This window comes from Acinonyx jubatus, chromosome D4 (assembly GCF_027475565.1).
Source record: "Acinonyx jubatus isolate Ajub_Pintada_27869175 chromosome D4, VMU_Ajub_asm_v1.0, whole genome shotgun sequence".
In the NCBI taxonomy this organism is placed as follows: domain Eukaryota; kingdom Metazoa; phylum Chordata; class Mammalia; order Carnivora; family Felidae; genus Acinonyx; species Acinonyx jubatus.
In genome coordinates this window covers 78958670-78980563 of record NC_069391.1, presented here as the reverse complement: position 1 = coordinate 78980563, position 21894 = coordinate 78958670, and the positions used below count along the sequence as shown (strand labels likewise).

At 37.9% G+C, this 21894-nt stretch overlaps 1 protein-coding gene across 3 annotated transcripts in view; it reads left to right on the top strand.

The window, feature by feature from the left end:
* CD4H9orf85 (chromosome D4 C9orf85 homolog) overlaps positions 1–21894 on the top strand; it is a 108371-nt gene that overhangs the window by 23873 nt on the left and 62604 nt on the right. For all 3 annotated transcript variants that reach the window (XM_027041041.2, XM_053205278.1, XM_015083979.3), the window contains exon 2: positions 13441–13547. In XM_027041041.2, the coding sequence (XP_026896842.1) occupies positions 13441–13547 (107 nt within the window). The remainder of the gene's footprint in view (positions 1–13440; positions 13548–21894) is intronic.

The following is a 21894-nucleotide window of genomic DNA, read 5'->3' as shown; positions in this document are numbered from 1 at the left end:
TGCTCCAGGGCAAGGTCCTTAACTCGCTCTTTTTTAAACCTGTATCACATTAGATACCGTCTAGTATCTAATATTGCCTGGCCATTGTAGGTGTTGTGTACATCTTCAATTTGAATGAGGTGGGAGATACTACAGTGGATCTTGGATGACTGCTTGGAAAGCCGAACGGGAATTTGAATGAAGAATGAAACTTCAGCCCACCAGTACTGAGGAAGAGGAGGTAGAGTGCAGGCAGAGCAAAGACAGGAGGAGGCACAGTGCAGTTTCTGTCCTGCCAGATTTGTTTACTGGGGAGTGCTTAGGTAGACAGGGAGGAAAATGAGGAGGTAGGACCAGAAAGGAAAGTAGGGATCAAATTGTGGAGAGTTCCGAGTATCAGCCTTAGGAATGCCTTTAAAGGGTGTAGGTTTCTGACTAGCAGAGAGTTATGGAGGGATGTCCATTAAAATGTAACTGTTGGTGGCTTGGTCTCCCATTCTCTATCTTCTCCCTGATCCATCTTCCATTTGGGATGCTACTTCAGGTTGGAAATGAGGACCTGATATGAGGAAGTAGGGGGATGTAGAGTAGAAGACACAGTTGGGGACATGGTGGGAAAACTGATTTTGTCAGTATTGGCATTTTGGTAAAAGGAGAGGGAGAAATCAAAGGTCAAAGGTGACCTGAGATTTTTTTTTTTAATCTGAGCCTACAAGAAGACTTTCTAACGATAATGTTTGGGACAAAGGAGAAACAGATTTTATTGCTAAGATAGGGATTGCTATTTATTTAGTCCATGAATTTGAGATATTTCAAGGATTTCCACGAGGAGGAAAGTGAATATTGTGCGTGCAGTCAGAGAGAGCGGGACCTCCAGAGAGACAGTAGGACTGGGTATTGGTTTTGCATATAATCTTCATTGAGTTCATGGTTGAGGCTGGGGTTACAGGTTCTGTTGACCAAGAGTAAATACATAATGTGAAAAGAAAGGAATGCTGAACAGGCACTTAGGTTCAAGAGACAGAGACAGAGAATGAGTAAGTGAGTGAGTGAATGGATGACTAAATAAATATTAGGGAATGGATACTTTTAAGGGGTAAGCAGAGGAAGAAGCTTTAGCAAAGGATCTTGAGAAGGAGCAAATGGAGTTGGGGCTTCAATTCTACTTTATGAGGTCTTTTTTCAGGAAATACAAAAATTATTCTTAGATAAAACCATTGACGTTTTGATCATTTACGGCAAAAGTTTGAGGAAGAAAAGGCTTACTTCCCACAGAACTGCTCCAATAGTAAAGCTATTTATTTTCTATTTAGAGAAGGTGTTCTTGGGTTATTTATTTACTAAAAATGCCCCATACTTAATTGGCTCAAAGATAATTGGCGGCCCATTATCTTAAAATACTAAGTGCCCATGTTTTAATTGTAAGGCAAAATTTCTCTTGTCGGGAGTTTATTCCTTCTAATGTTCTGCTTATCGTTTGTTTTTAGCATTGCATTGTGGGTCCTTCCATAAAAATCTTTTTTTTTTTTAACATTCATAACATATCCTCCTAAATTGTGCCATTTAGAACAAAATGGAGAGAATTAAAAATCTTCATACCAGAGTGCTCTTTGATCCAAATGACCACACCTTTTAAAGATGTGATCAGTTTAGGGGCACCTGGGTGTCTCAGTCAGTTAAGCGTCTGACTTTGGCTCAGGTCATGATCTCACAGCTCTTGAGTTCGAGCCCTGTGTCAGGCTCTGTGCTGACAGCTCAGAACCTGGAGCCTGCTTCGGATTCTGTATCTCCCTCTCTCTCTGCCCCTCCCCCTGCTCACGCTCTGTCTCTCTCTCTCTCTCTCAAAAATAAGTAAACGTTAAAAAAATTTTTTTAAAGATGTGATCAGTTTATCAATGCATTGTTTTGGTTGTTAGTACCTTTTAGAAATATTTGCTTGTAAAAATGCATAGCACTACCTTATTTTAATTTTTTCTTAGAGTAAATGAATAAATATACTTTGGGAAGAAATGTGTTTTTTAATAGGTTTCTCTGCTGCCAGAAGATATTGCACCAGCACGTTTCTGCGTGTAGGCAGGTGTGATTCCACTTAAGTGTTAGGATTAAGTTTGTCAGTGAAAATCTGGGTAGTTTGCTTGGTTGCTGAAAGAAATCAGTAGGTAGTTTGTACATAGGCCCTCTCTGTATAATTGTAACCTACAATAGCTCTACCCACTTACTGAGATAATAGTCCTCTGTTTGGGATGATCAGGACTCATTTTATATTCAGTCGTTGGATGAAAATGCAGTTGTTTATTTTCACAGATGTCATTTGTTAAAGATTCCAGCAGTAACAAAAAAAGTGGGAGAGGGAATCAGATATTATTTCTTCACTATAAAAACTTACATTGTAAGTATATTGAGTAAGAGGAACAGTTTGAATATTTCTTGTGTATATTTTCACTGCTTTCAGTTTGGTATTGGTGCTTTAAGGATTTAGGATTAACACAGAGTGAATGGAAGATGGAGTAGACTTTGGGGAAGAAAATTATTTTAGCTTGTAGTAGAAATAGACCTCATTTCATGCCTTAGGTATTTTTTGTTTTGTTTTGTTTTGGTTTCTTTTTTTTTAGTAATCTCTACACCCAGCGTAAGGCTCGAACTCACGACCCCAAGATCAAGAGCCAGACACTCTTCTGGCTGAGCCAGAAGTCTATGCTTTAGGCGCCCCTATGCTTTTGGTATCTTTTAATTAGAGTTTTATATGGTAAAAAATTAACCATTGGTAGCTCAAATATTCATGTGTTTGACATATGTGCGTATACCAAGTATTTATTTATTTATTTATTTATTTATTTATTTATATTTTAGAGAGAGCGAGAGAGAGAGAGGAAGAGAGAGAGCACGAGTGGGGAAGAGGGGCAGAGGGAGAGAGAATCCCAAGTGGTCTCCACACTCAGCGTGGAGCCTGCCACCAGGCATGATCCCATGATCCTGGGATCACAACCTGAGCCAAAATCAAGATTCAGACGGTCAACTGACTGAGCCACGAAGGCACCCGCCTAAGTATTTTAGAACTCTAGGGTACTATTTTGCTTAAAGGAGACGTGGCCTGATTTTTTTGTGACAGATTGTTGTAAATGTTGGCAGCTAATCTGTAATGAGCTATATTGAGCCAATGATTTCCTAAAAAGAAGTAAGCCTATAGTAACTTTGGTTTTACAGTTTTCCTTAAATGACAATAAAACCAATTTCACCATCAGAACTCACTTCAAAAGTATTTCTAGGCTATTTACATGACCAGCTCATTTTGTGAAATAATACATAAAAATAGTAAGACTCAGTAACTTAATCCATATAAGGTATTTCTGAGACTAATAGACATTCAGACTGTTCTTTATCACGTTAAAAAGAGATTTTGTAGGTTTGAAAGTGTGAAGTGAGTAGAACTCAGTATTGATATCCTGGATGATATAGTAGTGATGGTCTCAATGTGATATTAAGTTGATTGTAGCAAGAGTGTTTTTTAATTACCTTTTGAAAAAGGAAAATGGCAATGTTTGCTTTTAAAAATCTTTACCTGGATTTAAAAAAAAGCAAATTTTTGTAGACAATTTTACAGACATTTGCTTCTTAATAATACCCATGTAATTATATACTTGATTCAAGAAAGGGATAATTAGGGGCACTTCTCTGGCTCAGTCAGTGGATCATGTGACTCTTGATCTCGCGGTTGTGAGTTCAAGCCCCAGTTGGGTGTGGAGACTACCTAAAATAAAAATTTAAAACTATATTTTAATATGTTGTTACATTAATGTAATAAGCCGACTCTTATTTCGCCTCAGGTCATGATCTCACAGTCATGAGATTGAGCACCATGTTGGGCTCTACACTGGGGGTGGAGCCTGCTTAAGATTCTCTCTCACTCTCTCTCTCTCTCTGCCCCTACCTGCTTGTATTCCCTCTCTTAAACAGTTAAATAAAAGATAAAAAAAATGTATAAAGAAAAAAAGGGATAATTCTTCTTTACTGCAGGTTTTTTAATTTTTTTTTTAACGTTTATTTATTTTTGAGACAGAGAGAGCATGAACGGGGGAGGGGCAGAGAGAGAGAGGGAAACACAGAATCGGAAGCAGGCTCCAGGCTCTGAGCCATCAGCCCAGAGCCCGACTCGGGGCTCGAACTCATGGACCGCGAGATCGTGACCTGAGCTGAAGTCGGACGCTTAACCGACTGAGCCACCCAGGCACCCCTGCAGGTTTTTACCTCTGAGAAAATTCCTGTTAGTTTTACCCTCTTATTAAAATGGGACTAGAACTTGTTATGTGTAAATATAATGTGATGAGAATTTGCAAGTTCATTAGAAGTTTCCTGACATTTATAATGTAATACATGAATATATATACGAATATATATACGTATATACATACACACACACACACACACACATATATATATTCATTCATTCAGGGATACCTGGTTGTCTCAGTCAGGAGAACATGCGACTTTTGAACTTGGGGTCATGAGTTTGAGCCCCAAGTTGGGCTTAGAGCTTACTTAAAAATATATATATATAAGGGCACTTGGTGGCTCAGTCGGTTAAGCATCTGAGGCAGTTAACATAGCACATTGGGCTATATGCTGACAGTGTAGAGCCTGCTTGGGATTCCTTTTCTCCCTCATTCTCTGTGACTGCCCTGATTCATGCGAGTGTGCGCACGGTCTCTCTCTTGCTTTCTCTCTCTCTCAAAACAAATAAATAAAAATAAACATTAAATATATATTCAGTCAGGAATTGGAAACAACCAAATTGTCAAATAATAGGAAATAGGGTAAGTTAAGTGATACTTAACTCCAAGAGAATGTGATGCAGCCAATAAAAACAAGCTTCCAAAGTCTATATTAATATGAAAAAAAATAATGACAAGTTATAAAACAACATGAACAGAAAAAAAACACAAATTTTTGTAAATATACTTGAAATGCTGGAAAGCATAGAATCTCTGAATGTTGAGACTTGTCTTTTTCTCTTTATCCATATTATAATGTTTTCTAATATGAATATTTAGATGTAAATGTACATTGTCTTGGGACTTGATCAGTAAAGTTATTTTTCATCTACAAAAGTAATTCTTATCATAAGAAAATGGTATAGTATAGTATACCATTGTTAATACATAGTGCGGAAAAGTATTGAGGGGAAATAATCACTGTAGTTGCAAAACTAAGCAGTAAGGAGATGAACAAAGTTTACAGACTACTGGACAGAATACAAAAGGGATTTCTATCTAAAGTTTGAGCTCTTGGGGCTCCTGGGTGGCTCAGTCGGTTGGGCATACGACCTTGGCTCAGATCATGATCTTATGGTTCGTGGGTTTGAGCCCCGTGTCAGGCTCTGTGCTGACATAGCTACAGCCTGGAGCCTGTTTTGGACTCTGTGTCTCCCTCTCTCTGCCCCTTCCCCACTCATGCTCTGTCTCTCTCTCAAATATAAATAAAACATTAAAAACCAATTAAAAAAAATAAAGTTTGAGCTCTGTCCTCTTCCCTCCCTGCCCCATTTCATATTTATCCAATTAAAAAGTTTATTCCTAAAAGTGTTCTGGTAAATATGATCAAACCAATGGCTAGTTATAACTGTAAGAAATTTGAGTTCCATTATAGTTAGGATAATTCTCTTTCCTAGGTTTGTGACAAAAACACTTTTAAATATGTAAGTGTGCTTTTAAACATTTAAAAATATGGCTTTGCACTGACTCCACAAGATTTTTAATATTCTAGTATTCTTCCAAGATATAAAATTTTTACTATCATTTTAACTTTTTATACTCTGCACATGAATTCTCTAGAAACTGAGTTAGACACCAAGAAAAAACCTGAAACAACTATGGACCAGAATCTCTCACTGAACTTAGACAATTTTTAAGTTTTCAACAAAATATTAGCATATTTTATTCCCCAATAAATAAAAATACAACATGTCACAGATAAGTGGGGTTTATCTCAGGAATACAGTATTCATGGATTGGAAGATTCAATGTTGTAAAAATGTCAATTCTCCCCCAATGTATTCATGGTTTCAGTGTAATCCTAATCACAGTCATAGCAAGCTTTTTTGTTTAAATCAACAAACTGATTCCAAAATGTATATGGAAAAGCAAATGGACTAGAATAGCCAAAACAGTTTTGAAAAAGAACAAAGTTGGAGGATGCACAGTATTGATTTCAAGACTCTAAAGCAATCAAGACATGGTGGTACTGGGGAAAGAGGATAAACATAGATTCCTGTGATAGAATATTGAGTCCAGAAATGGATGCACACATACTTAATTTTTGACAAAGGTACAAATGCAAATCAGTGGTGCTGGAACTTGGACATACATGTTTAATTTAAAATGAAACTCTACCAATGCTTTGCATCACATACAAAAATTAATTCAAAATGGATCATAGACTTAATTTAAAAGCTAAAATTATTGAACTTCTGGTAGAAAATACAGGTGAAAAACTTCATGATTCTTCAATGACTTCTTAGATTTGACACAAAAAGTAAGATCTGTAAAAGAAAAAAATGAAGAATTGACCTAGGTTAGGTGAGTTAGGTTAGCTGACTTCTGCTGCTAACCTTTTGATTTTTATTTTTTAAATTATTTTTTAAAGTTTATTTATGTTTGTATTCCCTACACCCAAAGTGGAGCTCAAATTCATGACCCTGAAATCTAGAGTCACATTTTCTTCCAACTGAGCCAGCCAGGTGCCCAGCTGGCAATCTTTTTAACAAACTTAATGAAGGGGCACTCTGGCTAAGCCTCTGACTTCAGCTCAGGTCATGATCTCATGGTTTATGGGTTCGAGCCCCACGTTGGGCTCTACATTGATAACACAGAGCCTGCTTGGGATTCTCTGTCTCCTCTCTCTCTGCCCCTCCTCGATTTGTGCTTTCTCGCTCTAAAAAATAAATAAACTTAAAAAAAAAAAAACTTTTAAAAATAAAAAATTAAAAAAAAATTTTAATGAGTATACAAAGAATGATAGAATTAGCATTTACAGTGACTGATTCAGTGGCACCTGTCTGGCTCAGTCAGTAGAGCATGTGACCCCTGATCTTAGGGTTGTGAGTTCAAGCCCCACATTAGGCATACAGCTTACTTGTTTGCTTACTTTCTCACTAAATAAGTAAATTAATTAATTGATTGATTGATTAAATAACTTACTAAATAAACAAGTAAGTATAGAGGTTACTAAATAAACAAAATTATTGATTCAGGCAAAAGTTTTTTCTAAATTTTTTTTAAAGTTTATTTATTTTGAGAGAGAGAGAACGTGAGCTTTAGCAGTGAAGGGTAGAGAAAGGGGAAGAAGAAGAACTCAAAGCAGGCTCCATGCTGGCAGTGTGGACTGAGTCATCCAGGTGTCCCAAGGCAAAGGGTCTTGAGTGGGTGCTAAAACCATGAAATGAAATGTTATTGTGGAACAGTGTATTGATATGACCACGTAGATTGTTACTAATCTTTATAATTTGAAGTGCTCAGGACAGTCACCATCTTATCCAAGTCCAATTTCATATCCCTGACTCCATGAGAACTGGATATTTTGTGTCTCCTGGTGGGAGTAATATGAATTGTGCAGAAGCAGCGTTATCAAAAAATTGTTAAACCTGGATCTAACCAGGCCTTTAAACCTAACTTACATTTTATGGAAATATGGTAGAAAGAACAATGAGTTAAATTATGTCAGGAATAAAGAATCAGATAAATCCAGAATCAGACAAATTTGCTTGCCTGGAATTTTGAAAAACATCAGTGCAAAAGAGGACAAAAGACGGACATCCTTCTAGAACAAAAGAGAGATAACAGCCAAACAGTACTTGAATACTGATTTCGGTAGCAGGGGGCAGGTGAGGAAATTTCAAGGTAGACTGGCTATATTCAATGACATTGGAGAGTTTTTTTTTCATTTTTTCTGAAGTGTAACAGCAGTGTGGTTAATTAGGAGAAAGTATTCTAGGATATATTATGGTCAAGAGGTAAAGGGTCATGATGTCTGCAACTTAGTTTAAGAGTATACACACAAAAACAGGTTAAAAAGGTTAATAATTGTCTCTAGGTAATGTGTATGTGGCTATGCATTACTATTGCTTTAAATTTTCTGCATGTTTGAAATTTTTCATAATAAAGGTGAATGTTTTTAGAACTCATTTAAGAGAAATACTATTTATGATGGCCTTATTATATGCAGTGCATTCCTATAGATCCTATTGATATCTGGCGTCTGTACTCCTGAGAATAACTTTTACCTCACTGTGTTTGACGTTACATAACACCAGACTACTTTGAGAACCTTGGTAGAAAACAGCTCTGTGAACCGCTTTATCTTGTAAGGGTGTTTTTGAGACCGTGGCTTATTCCTATGAGTTCCTTTTTGGGAAAGATCAGACTTTGGGTTTCAGTAAAAAGAATAGTTGTGCTACCTCCGAGAAATTGGATTTTGGGCATGTTACAGACATTGAAGCAGGTAGGGGAGTGAAGCTCATGTTTTACTGGCTGCTAGAAAGCTCTGGCTAAGAAACCTTGGATCTCACTTGTGGTCCATCACTCATGGTGCGTTTCCTAGCTGTGCTCTTGACCGGCTTCGTCATCTTCCCTGTCTACCCTCACTTTCCCTGTAATTTGATTCCCTCACCTACTTTTGGTTGTGTTTATCTTGAAGATACTGTATGACCAACAATGTTCTGGCCGTATTTATTAAAAGGATTTAAAACAGTTTTTGATTTGAAAGTCACAACCTAAAAGACACATTTTTATGTTAGTATTATTAGTCATATAAGTTCTTGCTCCCAAATCTAGAGATTATTAATCCTGTCTAAGGGGTATTAATAGAAAATTTTAAAAATATATACTTTTAAATATAAATAGGATATAAAAATCCTATTTTCTGGAGTAATACTGTTGTAACTATATTAGCACCACAACCTTATTTTGGAGGAAGGGGTAATGCCGGGGAAGAACAAGGCCATTTCATGGAAATGGATTTTCAGCAGCAGTTAGAATTGTTATTCTTTTTAATAATTTAGATTTTGGGGCGTCTGGGTGGCTCAGTCGGTGGAGCATCTGACTTCAGCTCAGGTCATGATCTCTTCTGTTCGTGAGTTCGAGCCCCGCATCGGGCTCTGTGCTGACAGCTCAGAGCCTGGAGCCCGCTTCAGGTTCTGTCTCTCCCTCTCTCTGCCCCTCCCCTGCTCATGCTCTGTCTCTCTCTGTCTCAAAAATAAATTAAAAAAAACAAAAACAAAAAAAAAATTTTAAAAATAGTTTTTTAATTCTTTTTTTTTAATTAATGAAGGGAAGAAAAATATACCATTGTTTACCTTTAGCATTTCTTTTTTTAACACTAAAAAACATTTTTTTAATGTTTATTTATTTATGAGGGAGAGAGACAGAGAGAGCACGTGAGCAAGGGAGGGGCAGAGAGAGGGAGACAGAATCTGAAGCAGGCTCCAGGCTCTGAGCTGTCAGTACAGAGCCTGACGCAGGGCCCAAACCCATGAGCCATAACATCATGACCTGAGCCAAAGCTGGACCCTTAATGGACATAGCCACCCAAGGGCTCCTACCTTTAGCATTTCTTAAAGAAATATGATGTACAAAAAAATCCTAATGAAAGTTATTAGTTATTTATTCTTGAGTGGTATTCAAGTTCCTTTCTCCCATAACAGTATCTTCCTTCTATTAAATCGCACTTTATATTTTATACAATATTTTTCAGTATTACCATGTTGATACAGATATTATATTTGCAGTTTGCCTCTTGGGTGGTAATGTCCTCATCTAATTTCTTCTTGAGATTGCTGTATTATATTACAAAAGATGCATTGTCTGACAATAGAATGTTTACTGCAGGAATAACATTTACTAGTGTCTTTTGATACACCTTAAATTTATTCTGATTAAAAAAAAAAGGTTGATAAACAAGGTTTTCTTCTTTAGCTAAGTTCTACCTAAGTTCAGTGGAATCTCATGAAGTTTTCTTCCTTCAAAGATCTGGAAAGTAGTTTGTTAAACAAAATGATCTTTAAAGGATTTTATACTTACAAAACTAAGTTTTGATTTTATATTTGGGCATGCATAAATCTGAACCTTAATAACCTATGATTTCTACCAGGAGGGATATGCTAAAATTAATTGCCAAAACAGGGTTAGTTGTAAACATAGGTGTGAGTAAGGTAAGATCGCCATCTTTGCTCCAGGCAGAATGGTTCCTAGAACTAGGATTAGCTTTCAGTGCTCAAATCTCTGGATTTTACTTTTTCTGGTTTGCCAAAATATGGTAAAACAGAAGTACGTAATTTTCTCTCTTTTTGCAACTATTTTTAAGTGAAAGTACCATGCATTTGTATTCTTACTCTCATTCATTTCTTAACACGTGAAAATCAAGTTTAATTTTGTAGTAGTGCCTGTTAGTCATGTGAACTCTCTACCACATCTCCATTTACACTGCTTCACACATCCCTCACAGGACAAGTTTCCACAAAGACCTGTTTTGTTCTACTGTCCGATCCACCCTGAAGAAACCAGTTGCCCAGCTATGTGCAGCTTTGTAAATCAAGATGAACTGGTCAGAAATTGGATACAGAAACAAACAAGAAACTAAATAATGCTCCCTGATTAACAAGCAGAGTGTGTTATATATAATAAAATTACAATAACAAAATGTTTTGCATTCTAAGAATATTCTAGTTAGAAAGCTCCTGTCACATTCATATTATAGTCATAATTCAAGTCATTAGCTTGTTCCCATGACTCTTAGAGTTGGGCAAATACAAGTAATGCTTTAAAAAAATTTTTTTAGTGTTTATTTTTGAGAGAGAGAACGAGAAAGAGAGAGAGAGCAGGGGATGGTCAGAGAGGGAGACACAAGAATCAGAAGCAGGCTCCAGGCTCCAAGCTGTCAGCACAGAGCCTGATGCGGGGCTTGAACTCACAAACCATGAGATCATGACCTGAGCCGAAGTTGGTTGCTTACCAACTGAGCCACTCAGGCGTCATCCCGCCCCCCCCCCCCCCCCCCCCCCCGCCCCGGCCATAAGTAATGCTTTTAGTAAGAAATTCCAGGCACCAGAGGGCAGTGAGAGCAAATGATGAGATGTAAACTTTAGTTCTGGGTATTCCTTAGCAAGCCTAATGTGGGACAGCTAAGTATCGAGTTTGATAAGAAGAGTTTAGTATTGGACACAGATTTTCTTCTTTTTGGCAACAGGTAACAGACCACAATAAGCGAAGAATACAACCTCATGCAGAATTTGTTTTTGTTTTTCTTTTTCTTTTTAAATTTTTTTTTTAATGTTTATTTATTTTTGAGAGAGACAGAATGCGAGTGTGTTAGAGGCAGAGAGAGAGGGAGACACAGAATCCGAAGCAGGCTCCAGACTCCGAGCTGTCAGCACAGAGCCCGACGCAGGGCTCGAACCCACTAGCTGAGAGATCATGACCTGAGCCGAAGTCAGACGCTCAACTGACTGAGCCACCCAGGTGCCACCAGAATTTGTTTTTCCAGGGACTCTACATCTAGGTTGGGGAGAAAGGAATACCCAACACACAATTCATAAGTAACAGAATATGTTTTTTACCACAGAAGTAAAATCAAACAAAACGTATTCACAGCTTAATTTATGATTTTTGAACATACCCTTGAAATATTTTCTCTTTGAGTAAATGTTGTGTCAAATTATTTTACCTTCTTATGTAGAACTTTAAAGACTCAGCATCAGATAACCTCCCAAAGACTCTGCATCTTTTGTGATGCTTTTCTGTCTCCTCTTGAGAAATTAAAAAAGGAAACAAAGGAAGCAAAGAAAAGATAAAATGACCTCTTCTCATTGTTTCAACAATAGGCAGAGACCAGGCCTGCAGAGCCAAAGTAAGATAGAGAATTCTCAGAGGACTTAGTGAGAATATAGAGTCTAGGTCCTGAATCACACGAATATATTATAAAATATAAAACTAGTGGGGAGAACACATGACACATTAAAATTTTTTTCATCCTCCTAATTTCCCAACACATTTTGAGAAGAAAACCCTAATAAAAATGGGGTTTTCCCCCTCATAAAGCCCTTTTCCCACCACAGATATTCCCAGCACACATTTATTTTCTATTCTGAAGGAATCAGATTAGAAATCAGTTTTCTAAAACATTTTTTCTTTCTGTGAGAATACAGAATTACAGTTGAAGACTAAGTACCCTTTTGCTTCAAGCTGCTTCTCCCTGACACTCCTTTCTCAGGTATCCTGGTCTCTGCTCACACGCCTCCAGGTTGACAATTTGGGACTATAATTTCTCAGCATATTTTCTTGTTTCTCAGTGGTAAAGTTCGAATTGTTGGAAACAGTAGGCTTAAAATATGAATTAGGTTTTTATTATTATATTTTTATTGAATATAACCTACACGCAGTAAAATGCACATACCCTGTCTGTACAAATTTGAGTTTTAACATTTGTACACATCAAGGGGAGCCTGGGTAGCTCCATTGGTTCAGCATCTGGCTACAGCTCAGGTCATGGTCTCACGGTTTGTGAGTTTGAGCCCCACCATCAGCACAGAACCTGCTTCAGATTCTATGTCTCCCTCTCTTTCTGCCCCTTGCTTGCATTCTTTCTGTCTCTCTCTGAAAAGTAAATAAATAAACATTCAACACACACACACACACACACACACACACACACACACACACACACACTTGCACACATCAGAATCAATGGGGAGGACTTTGTAAAATAGTCCTGCCGGGGTGCCTGGGTGGCTTAGTCAGTTAAGCTGCCAAGTCTTGATTTTGGCTCAGGTCATTGATCTTGCAGTTCATGGGTTCAAACCCTGCATCAAACTCTGTACTGACATTGCGGAGTCTGCTTGGTATTCTCTCTCTCTCTCCTTCTCTCTCAGCCCCTCCCCTGCGCTCTCTCTCTCTCTCAAAATAAATAAATCTAAAAACATATACTCCTGCCAAAAGGTTAATTCTGAGCTCCATCTCATTAAGAATCTTTGCCTTTGTAAAAGAACCAACTTGAGTAATGCATGTAAAAATACATAGTGTAAAAAAATAAACACATATTGTATCTTAAAATATTACACCGATTAAATTTAGGTTACTATTTTATTAATTAATTGATTCATTTATTAATGTATATTTATTTTTGAGAGAGAAGCAGAGAGTAAGCAGGGGAGGGGCACAGAGGGAGGGAGACACAGAATCCCACGCAGGCTCCAGGCTCTGAGCTGTCAACACAGAGCCCAAGTTAGGGCTCGAACTCATGGACTGCGAGATCATGACCTGAGCTGAAGTTGGAGGCTTACCTGACTGAGCCACCCAGGCACTCCATAGGTTACTATTTTAAAAAAAACTTAAATTTCTCATGTGCCTTTTTCATGGGTTTGCAATGCTGGCTCACAAGTGAAATTTTTAATTTGTTTTTCTGTTTGTTTTTAAGAAAATTAATGCAAAGCTTCATGATGGAGTTTGTCAGCGCTGTAAAGAAGTTCTTGAATGGCGTGTAAAATACAGCAAATATAAACCATTGTCAAAGCCTAAAAAATGGTGAGTTATATTTCTTAATTACTTTACCAATAATATATGTATCATAGTTTATTCCTGCTTTATAAAGTGGATTCATCCTTGTCCACCCCATTCTCCTATAAATAATGTACCATTTTTATGGGTTCTTGTTCATAAAAGATGGGTTAGGGAAGAGAGGAGAGAGTTTGTTTTGCAAAATTCTGTCTCCCATTAACCAGGTAATAATATTTATTGTGGATCATCTTTACCAAAGTTGACCAAAGTCTTGAAAGGAGTCTGATGTCTTTATTTTTATTTTTACGTTTTGAGTATAGCTGACTCAATGTTACATTAGTTTCAGGTGTACAACACAGTGATTCCTCAAGTTTATACATTATGCTGTGATCACAAGTGTAGCTTCCATCTGTCACCCAGGCGGGGGTGGGTGGTGTCCTTTTTTAAATTTTTTTTATGTTTATTTATTTTGGATAGACAGAGATAGACAGAGCACAAGTGGGGGAGCGTGGGCTCAAACTCACAAACCGCAAGATCATGACCTGAGCCAAAGTCAGATGCTTAACTGACTGAGCCACCCAGGTGCCCCAGGGGTGTGACCTTTTAATTCTATCCATGAAGATTACTGAAATGGTTTAGATCGAGTATCAAATAAATTGCTAGACTGATAACCTATGGTTTCATTTCTTTGAAGATTTGGGTGCAAATGAAAAGGTACTGGACTTTGTTTCTCATCCCTCAGTACCTTACCCTTTTTCTATAATTCTGGGATTCTCTTTTATCAGCCTATGTACATCCTGGTGCTGCTCCCTTATATCCTTTAGCTCAACTGAGTAAGAATCATACTGGGGGATAATTGCTGCTTAAAAGAGAAAAGTGATTATTTTAAATATAAAAATTAACATTAGTATGTGCAGTAGTTTTTTTACACATATACTATGAGTTTTAATTTAGTAGTCTATATAGTAGATCTTTGAAACACATTTGCTCCTTGTTGCTTTATTTTTCTTTTAGCTATTCAGTAGTTGTATGTTCCTTCAATGTATTCATTTCTTTTTCCTTTATGGGAAGAAGTGTTACCTGAAGTATGGAGGGCTCAAGCTATTGTTTTCTTGAGAATATTCAACGTTTTTGAATGTTTTAGTTTGGGCAATTTATTTTGCATAAAATACTCCTTTTAATACTGAGAGGTAAAAGCCTTTAGGTAGGATAGTCTGACTTCAGCTATTTAGATTTTTTTTCCTGTTTACTCGTTGAGAGCAGAACACCCAAGTCGTTCATGGGTGTAATTGACCCCCTTTTCAATAGATACATGAGTTTCTCTCTCCTCTTCTTCAGTCTTTTCCTCATGTTCTTTAGCATTTCCTTCCAAAAGAAGATACTTTTAAACAAATCCGATGAGTTTTATGCTAACTGGCCCAAATTAGCAGTAGAGAATTTGGCAACTGTTTGTACTATCCAATGCTAAATTTCCATGAATGAATTAGCTGTGTTTTCTACTGTGTTCTCTATAGCTGGTTGTGCTATAGACCATGTAGTTTTAGTTTATAGGCTTACTATAAGATTTGTAGCTTTCTAGAAGCACCTGGCTGGCTCAGTCGATGGAGCATGCAACTCTTTATCTTAGGCTTGAGAGTTTGAGCCGCACATTGGGTTGTAGAGGTTACTTAAAAAAAAAAAAAATCTTAAAAAAAAAGTGATTTCTAAGTGTTGGTGTAACTTTGAGCGTCTGGTTGGCTCATTCAGAAGAGCATGTGACTCTTGATCTTGGGGTCATGAGTTTGAGCCCCAAGTTGGGTATAGGAATTACTTAAGTAAATTTAAATTAAAAAAAAAAAATCTTAAAAAAAAAAAAAAGGAAAAGAAAAAAAAAGAATGGTTGGATTTGGACACCTAGACCCAAAGGTTAGCAATTCTGGCCTGTCTTGGAGTCATTGAAGTGAAGGAAACTCATGATAATGTTGTCATTACCTAGGTAGTAAGTACAGTGACCCAGAGCCCTTTGAGAAACTTCAGGTGGGTCAGGAGATGAAGGCTAAGAGGACCTCAGGAGTTGCTGTTCCACATCACCCTAAGGCAGATGGGGTTAGCCACAGAATAGCTAACGATGAGTGCAAAATAAAGGAAACATATTACTGTGTAAATACCTGATTACAGATAACAAGACATTCAAGCCTAATGGAAGATCTTTAGGAATAAAGAAGCCCAAGCTAATGTAGAACAAATGATTACTTATAAGAGACTAAGAAACTGCTAGTTAAAACAAGGTCTGAACATGTTCCTTAGGAAGTCACCAGCCTGGCCCAGAACATCTTGAATTTCAGATTACACCAAACGCATGACACATTAGGCATTTTGGAAAGCCTAGCCTTCTGACTCCAACCCAGGATTGGGAGTGTCGTAGAAAGTATAACTCACCTATATCCACGTGGCTTTCTCTGCATATTAACACTTTACCAACATTGTAAGTGACTGAAGTCCACTGATGAAAGGTACTCATGGTAACATAACTTGTTTAGAAATTTTGAATGTTTTGTTCAAGTCGATCTCACTTAGACGTTAAATTTGTCCTTTGTCAGGATCTATATAAGAGGTTTGCTTTGACACTGGATGTCTTTTGTGGAAAGATTCATTTTCCAGCACCCTGAACATTGTCATTGGTTAAAGTGTTGAATATTCCTTGTCTAGCTGTCTCTTGCCACAGATTATGTAACCAAATGATGTACATAGGGAAAAGTTCAACCAAACATAAAATTTAAGAAGAGGGAGGCTATTTATAGGTGACATCTCTTTTGGAATGAAGTAGTGTTCTGAATTTTGGGAAAATCGAAGCCCTTTTATCTCATTCATTATACTTGTAAATTACCAAAACCACACACAGTTAGCAAATTTCCATTGCCCATGGTATCTAACCCCAAATTTTAGACCCAAAAAAGAGTTAGACATCTGAACTCCTCCAGGTTATCTATTTTGACGATGGAAGCAAAAATTGTATTATATTTGTACTTGGCAGAAAATGTTTCATGTTTCCTTTTCCTTTTCAGTGAGGTGATATGCTATGGGACTTTTATAAGCATGTTCTTTATGACAGTTTCTCCTAATTACTGAAAACGACCCTGGGCTGTTCCTCGAGACTTTTCAGAAAAGACTAGATGTCCTCACCAGAGCTAGAAGAGGGAAGAGTTGAAACTGTGTATTTGCTGGAGGGGAATGGGATGAGGGGATAAAAATGCAGGTTGCCTGTTAGTGTGATGTTAACATACTGGTACTACCCTTTGATGTAAGGTAATTTTAACTATCATTGAATGCTCAGATCTTCAGGTCTTTATAGAAATAAAGTGAAAGGCTCATAAAGAGAATGCTCAGCTTTTCACAGCTTTTCTTCTCTGTAATGTTAAGATTAACCACCACCCTGTTTTATGCCAATCGGAGGTTAAGGCGATTCTGTGGAAGGATCCCCCACTCCTTTTGGCTTGTATTTTGATCTTAAGGACAGTACCTGCTACTCTCTGGTGGAGGGCTTCTATGGTGCTATACCAACATCTCCCATGATACCCAAATGGTAGAATTCTTATTAGGCTTAAAGATTACTTACAAATGTAAGAATTGTGGATGAGGACGAGTCTAAATCTTTTTGTATAAAACCTCATTGTTCAAGGGCCCTGTTTTTGACTTTTGAAAAAGAAACCTATTCATTACCATGCCTGGTCAGTCCCAAGTCGTTCATGAATCCTTTAAATAACCTTGGTGTGGAGCTGACTTATTGGAAGGGCAAGAGGTCTTACAAATATTAAATGATTTCTTAAAGAAGAAAGGAGTCTTGACATTTTTTACTTAAAATTCATTTCTTGACATTATTTTCCAGGTATAGTGGAAATACAGATAGGTAAAAGACTATCCCCTTCCTCAAGATAAGAAACAAAAGAGGCTTTTTTTTTTCCTCCTATTTTCTGGGCTCAGAGGGATTAAATGTTTTACCCAAGATCAGAAAGTTCAGATTCAAATGCAAATTGATTCCATTCCAAAGCCATGTTATCCTGTTCTCCTACAGTGATTTCTCATTCTTGTATTATTCATTCAAAAAGTCCTCTTCCCTTCATCTGAGCCCAAAGCTGTATTAATTTTTATAGTTACCTATCTTGTTTATGGATGTTATCCACTGCTGAATACAACGTATAAAACTTTATTTACTCATTCATTCATTCATTCATTTATTTTTAAGTAAGCTCTATATCCAACGTGGGGCTTGAACTCAGGACCCTGAGATCAGAAATTGCATGCTCTATTAAGTGGGCCAGCCAGCATCTAGACAAATAGATTTTATGTTCAGGCACTGAAAAGCCTATGTTAGTATCTAGAAACTTCTTACACCTTGTGCTTCAAGTAACCAAGAAGCCTTTTTCAGCCATTAATTTAGAAGCCTTATAGGTAAATACCCGTATTTTTGTTAGAATCTGTAGCCTGCCTCTTTTCTCTTCATAACAGAAAAGTTTACCAAGAATATAGTGTGAGCTTATGTTTAACGTTACCATAGTAACCGAAGAGCCGGGAGAAGCTGGTATAAAACAGCAACCGGCCACAACAAATTGGGGTCTGACTTTAGAAGTGGACTGAGTTATGGGGCGCCTGGGTGGCTCAGTCAGTCAAGCATCTGACTTCGGCTCGGGTTGTGATCTCACGGTTCATGAGTTCAAGCCCCACGTCGGACTCTGTGCTGCCAGCTCAGAGTCTGGAGCCTGCTTCACATTCTGTGTCTCCCTCTCTCTCTGCCTCTCCCCCGCTCATGCTCTGTCTCTCTCTGTCAAAAATAAAGATAAACATTAAAAAAAATTAAAAAAAAAAAAAAGTGGACTAAGTCCTCTGTATTAGCAGTTCTCAACCGGGAGGGGAGGATTTTACCCCCCAGGGGATATTTGGCAATGTTTGGAGTCGTTTTTGACTGTCTGACTAGAAGATTTGGGTGTAGCGATTCCTTAAAAATCAAATATTTTAAAAGTGTATTTCATCCTAAAAAATATTTTAAGTGAGGAGGGGAAGAACGGGTGTAACATGCCTTGCACCCAGCATTGCTCTAGGGATGTCTTGGTCTAAAAGTTTCAGGACACGTGGGTGCTTAAAACGCTGTTTGCTTTTAAATGGAAGTCACTACCCCTGGTTCTCACATCTAGGTTTTTAGCAGAAATTATCTAATTGATAACTTTTAAGATTTATTGCCTCACTGTAGCCCTTAACTCTTCATATTTCATTGCATTAAATAAGTGAATTCTCCTCTATGTCACCTCTATTCAAATGTGTTCCTTGGCCCAGAGTTTGGATAAACTAGTATTTTAAAAAAGGCTTATTTCACATAAATGTTTCAAGGGCTCCTGCCAGGAGGAGTTGAGTCTCCAGCAGCAGGAGGCTAAGTGGAGTTTTGTCCCCAGGAAGTTCTGCTTTTGTATGGCTCCTGTAGTGGGTGAGGGAGTGGGGGTGGGGATGAGGTTCTCTAAACTGTGGGAGAAAACAAAAAGTAACCCTGTTTGGGGGAAAGGGGGGAGGAGGAGAGGCTCCTAGGCGGGTCAAGCCACCCTGTTGGCTTGCTCCTCTCACAATATGCTTGCTTCCTCTTTGCCACCAAGCTTTTTTTCTGACCAAATTAGCCAAACTAAGACCTTCAAGATAATCTTGTACAGCAGGGCTGTTCTTTTTAAAGTTATCTATCTATCTGCCTATTTTTGTGGTGGTATAAAAAACAAATAACGTAAAATTTACTGTTTTAACCATTTGTGAGCGCACAGCTCAGTAGCGTGAAGCGTGTTCCCACTGCTGTGCAGCAGATATCCAAAACATTTCGTCTTGCAAGTTTGAACTCTACGCCTATTTAACAATGATCCTCTTTCCCCCCTCTCCGGCCCCCGCTCCTTCGGCTCTTGGTAGCCATCCTTCTAGTTTCTGTCGCTGTGAATTTGACTACTTGAAATACCTCGTATACATGGAATCATAACAGTGTTTGTCCTCTTGTGACTGGCTTATCTCTGAGTAATGTTCTCCAGGCTCCTTGTTATAACATGAGACAGAATTCCCTTCTTTTTTAAGGCTGGGTAATATTCCATTGAATGTTGGTATATGTGTGTATATCATTACATTTTGTTTTTCATTCACCTGTTGACGGACACTTAAGTTGCTTCTACCTCTTGGCTGTTGTGAATACTGCTATGAGCCTTATGCAAATACCTCTTCCAGACGCTGCTTTCAAGTGGGATTGCTGGATCATTTGGTAGTTCTACTTTTAATGGTCTAATTTAATTGTTTTAATCTTCATACTTTTTTTTTAATAGTGATTGCACCATTTTACAGTCTTACCAACAGTGCCCAAGGATTCCATTTTCTCTGTATCTTTGCCAATATTTGTTTGCAGTTTTTTTTAAAAGCACCTCTCACATGTAAGGCACTGGGCTATATACTCTAGAAGATACCGAAATGAATCTCCAACACCAGGGAGTTTTTGATCTATTAGGAGAGACAGGCCCACAAATAATTCTTGGGCAGATTGTGAGAAGGCTAGTTATAAGTAAAAGGTGAGAGATACATGGTGAGACTGCAGAGGAATGATAAAATGAAAACAGGAGAGATAGATCTAGAAAAGATAGGAATTAAAGGTAAAAGAGTGCTGTAAACCATGCTTATAGGAAACCCTGTGAGGAAGTCACCAGAGAATGGAGGGAAAATGAACAAGAATCCCATGTTCCCTTTGACAGATAATGCGGATAATCTCAAGCTGTCTCTATATGTAGTATTGTCTTTGGGTTCCACGTAGATTGTCATTTGTTCAGGGACAGCTGGCTGGTTCACACTCAGTCAGAGGAGTGTGAGACTCAGGTTTGGGATTGTGAGTTCCAGCCCCACATTGGGCATAGAGATTACTTAAAGAAAAACAAAACAAAACATAGGGGTGGCTGACTGGCTCAGTGGGTAGAGCCATTCAACTCTGATCTCAGGGTCATGAGTTCAAGCCCCACCTTGGGAGTGAAGTTTACTTAAAAAAAAAAAAATAAATAAAATTTTAAAAAGACTAAACATTGTTACATACTACAGTATTATCAGTCCCTTCATGTTATCAATGTGTGACAATTAGCTATATAGTTAGGGTTCTTTGCTTCTATTCTTCAGCTCCAGCATTTCTTATAATAGGTTGAGGCTCTGATGGTTAATCAGTGATATGAGAGTTGTGGAACCACATTCCAGGAGTATTAAAATGTCCTAGAGTGGAGTTTTGGTCACAGGTTGCTTTTCATGGGATATCGAAGTGTATGGTGACTATAAACCCTGGCTTTATTCTTGCCCAGAACCTCGGTCCTTAATATTTAAATGTCAAGTGGAGAGTTTTCATGACTGTCACCAGTTGTTCACCTGTTCATGAAACCTACTTTTTGACATTAATATTGATTGCTACAGCAAACTTTGATGGAAAATTGCCTGCTCTAAAGTGTAATAATTTCCATTTTCTCTTTGTTTCTAAATTTACTCTTGGTCAGAGGGTGAATGCTTTGTACTCTTCTAAGAATTGTTTGAAGCAAATTTAGGGGCCACTGGGTGGCTCAGTCAATTGAACCTCCTCCTCATGGTTTTGGCTCAGGTCAGTGGAGCTTCTGACTGTGGAGCCTGCTTAAAATTCTCTCTCTCTCTCTCTCTCTCTCTCTCTCTCTCTCTCTGTCTCTCTCTCTGTCTCTCTGTCTCTGTCTCTCTCTCTGTCCCCCCACTCCCTGCCTCTGCCCCTCTCCCCTGTTGACGTGCTCTCTCTCAAATTAAAAAAAAAAGCATTGTTCTAATCAAATCTACGTTGGTGAGAAGAGATAGTAGAATCTCTCCACTTATTTTTTATTTTTAGTTTTTAAATTTTTTTTATTTTTGAGAGAGAGAGAGAGAGTGCAAGTTGGGGAGGGACAGAGAGAGAGAGGGAGACCAACCAAGGATCTGAAGGAGGCCCTGCACTGACAGCAGAGAGCCTGATGGCCAGGGTTCGAACTCATTAACTGTTGACATCGTAACCTTAGCCGAAGTTGGGTGCTTAACCAACTTAGCCACTCAGGTGCCCCCGCACTTATTTTCAAACACATCATTTAGGGACACAAGGAAGTGAATTGTAACTTTTTCTACTCGAAATTCTTAGAATTTGGAGATACTGTTTCCTTAAAAGCATTTTCTAATTATATCATATGACGTAATTCCTTAATATAGTTTCAGAAACTTTCTATGTAGCAGATTACTTAGAGTCACGGCAGGAAGTGTGGCTTTATGGAATTCTGTCAATGTTAAGTTTCTATGATTGGTACACTAAGGGTGGAGTACCATAGCTCATTGTTTATGAAAGCACCTAGGCATCACATGGTCAGGG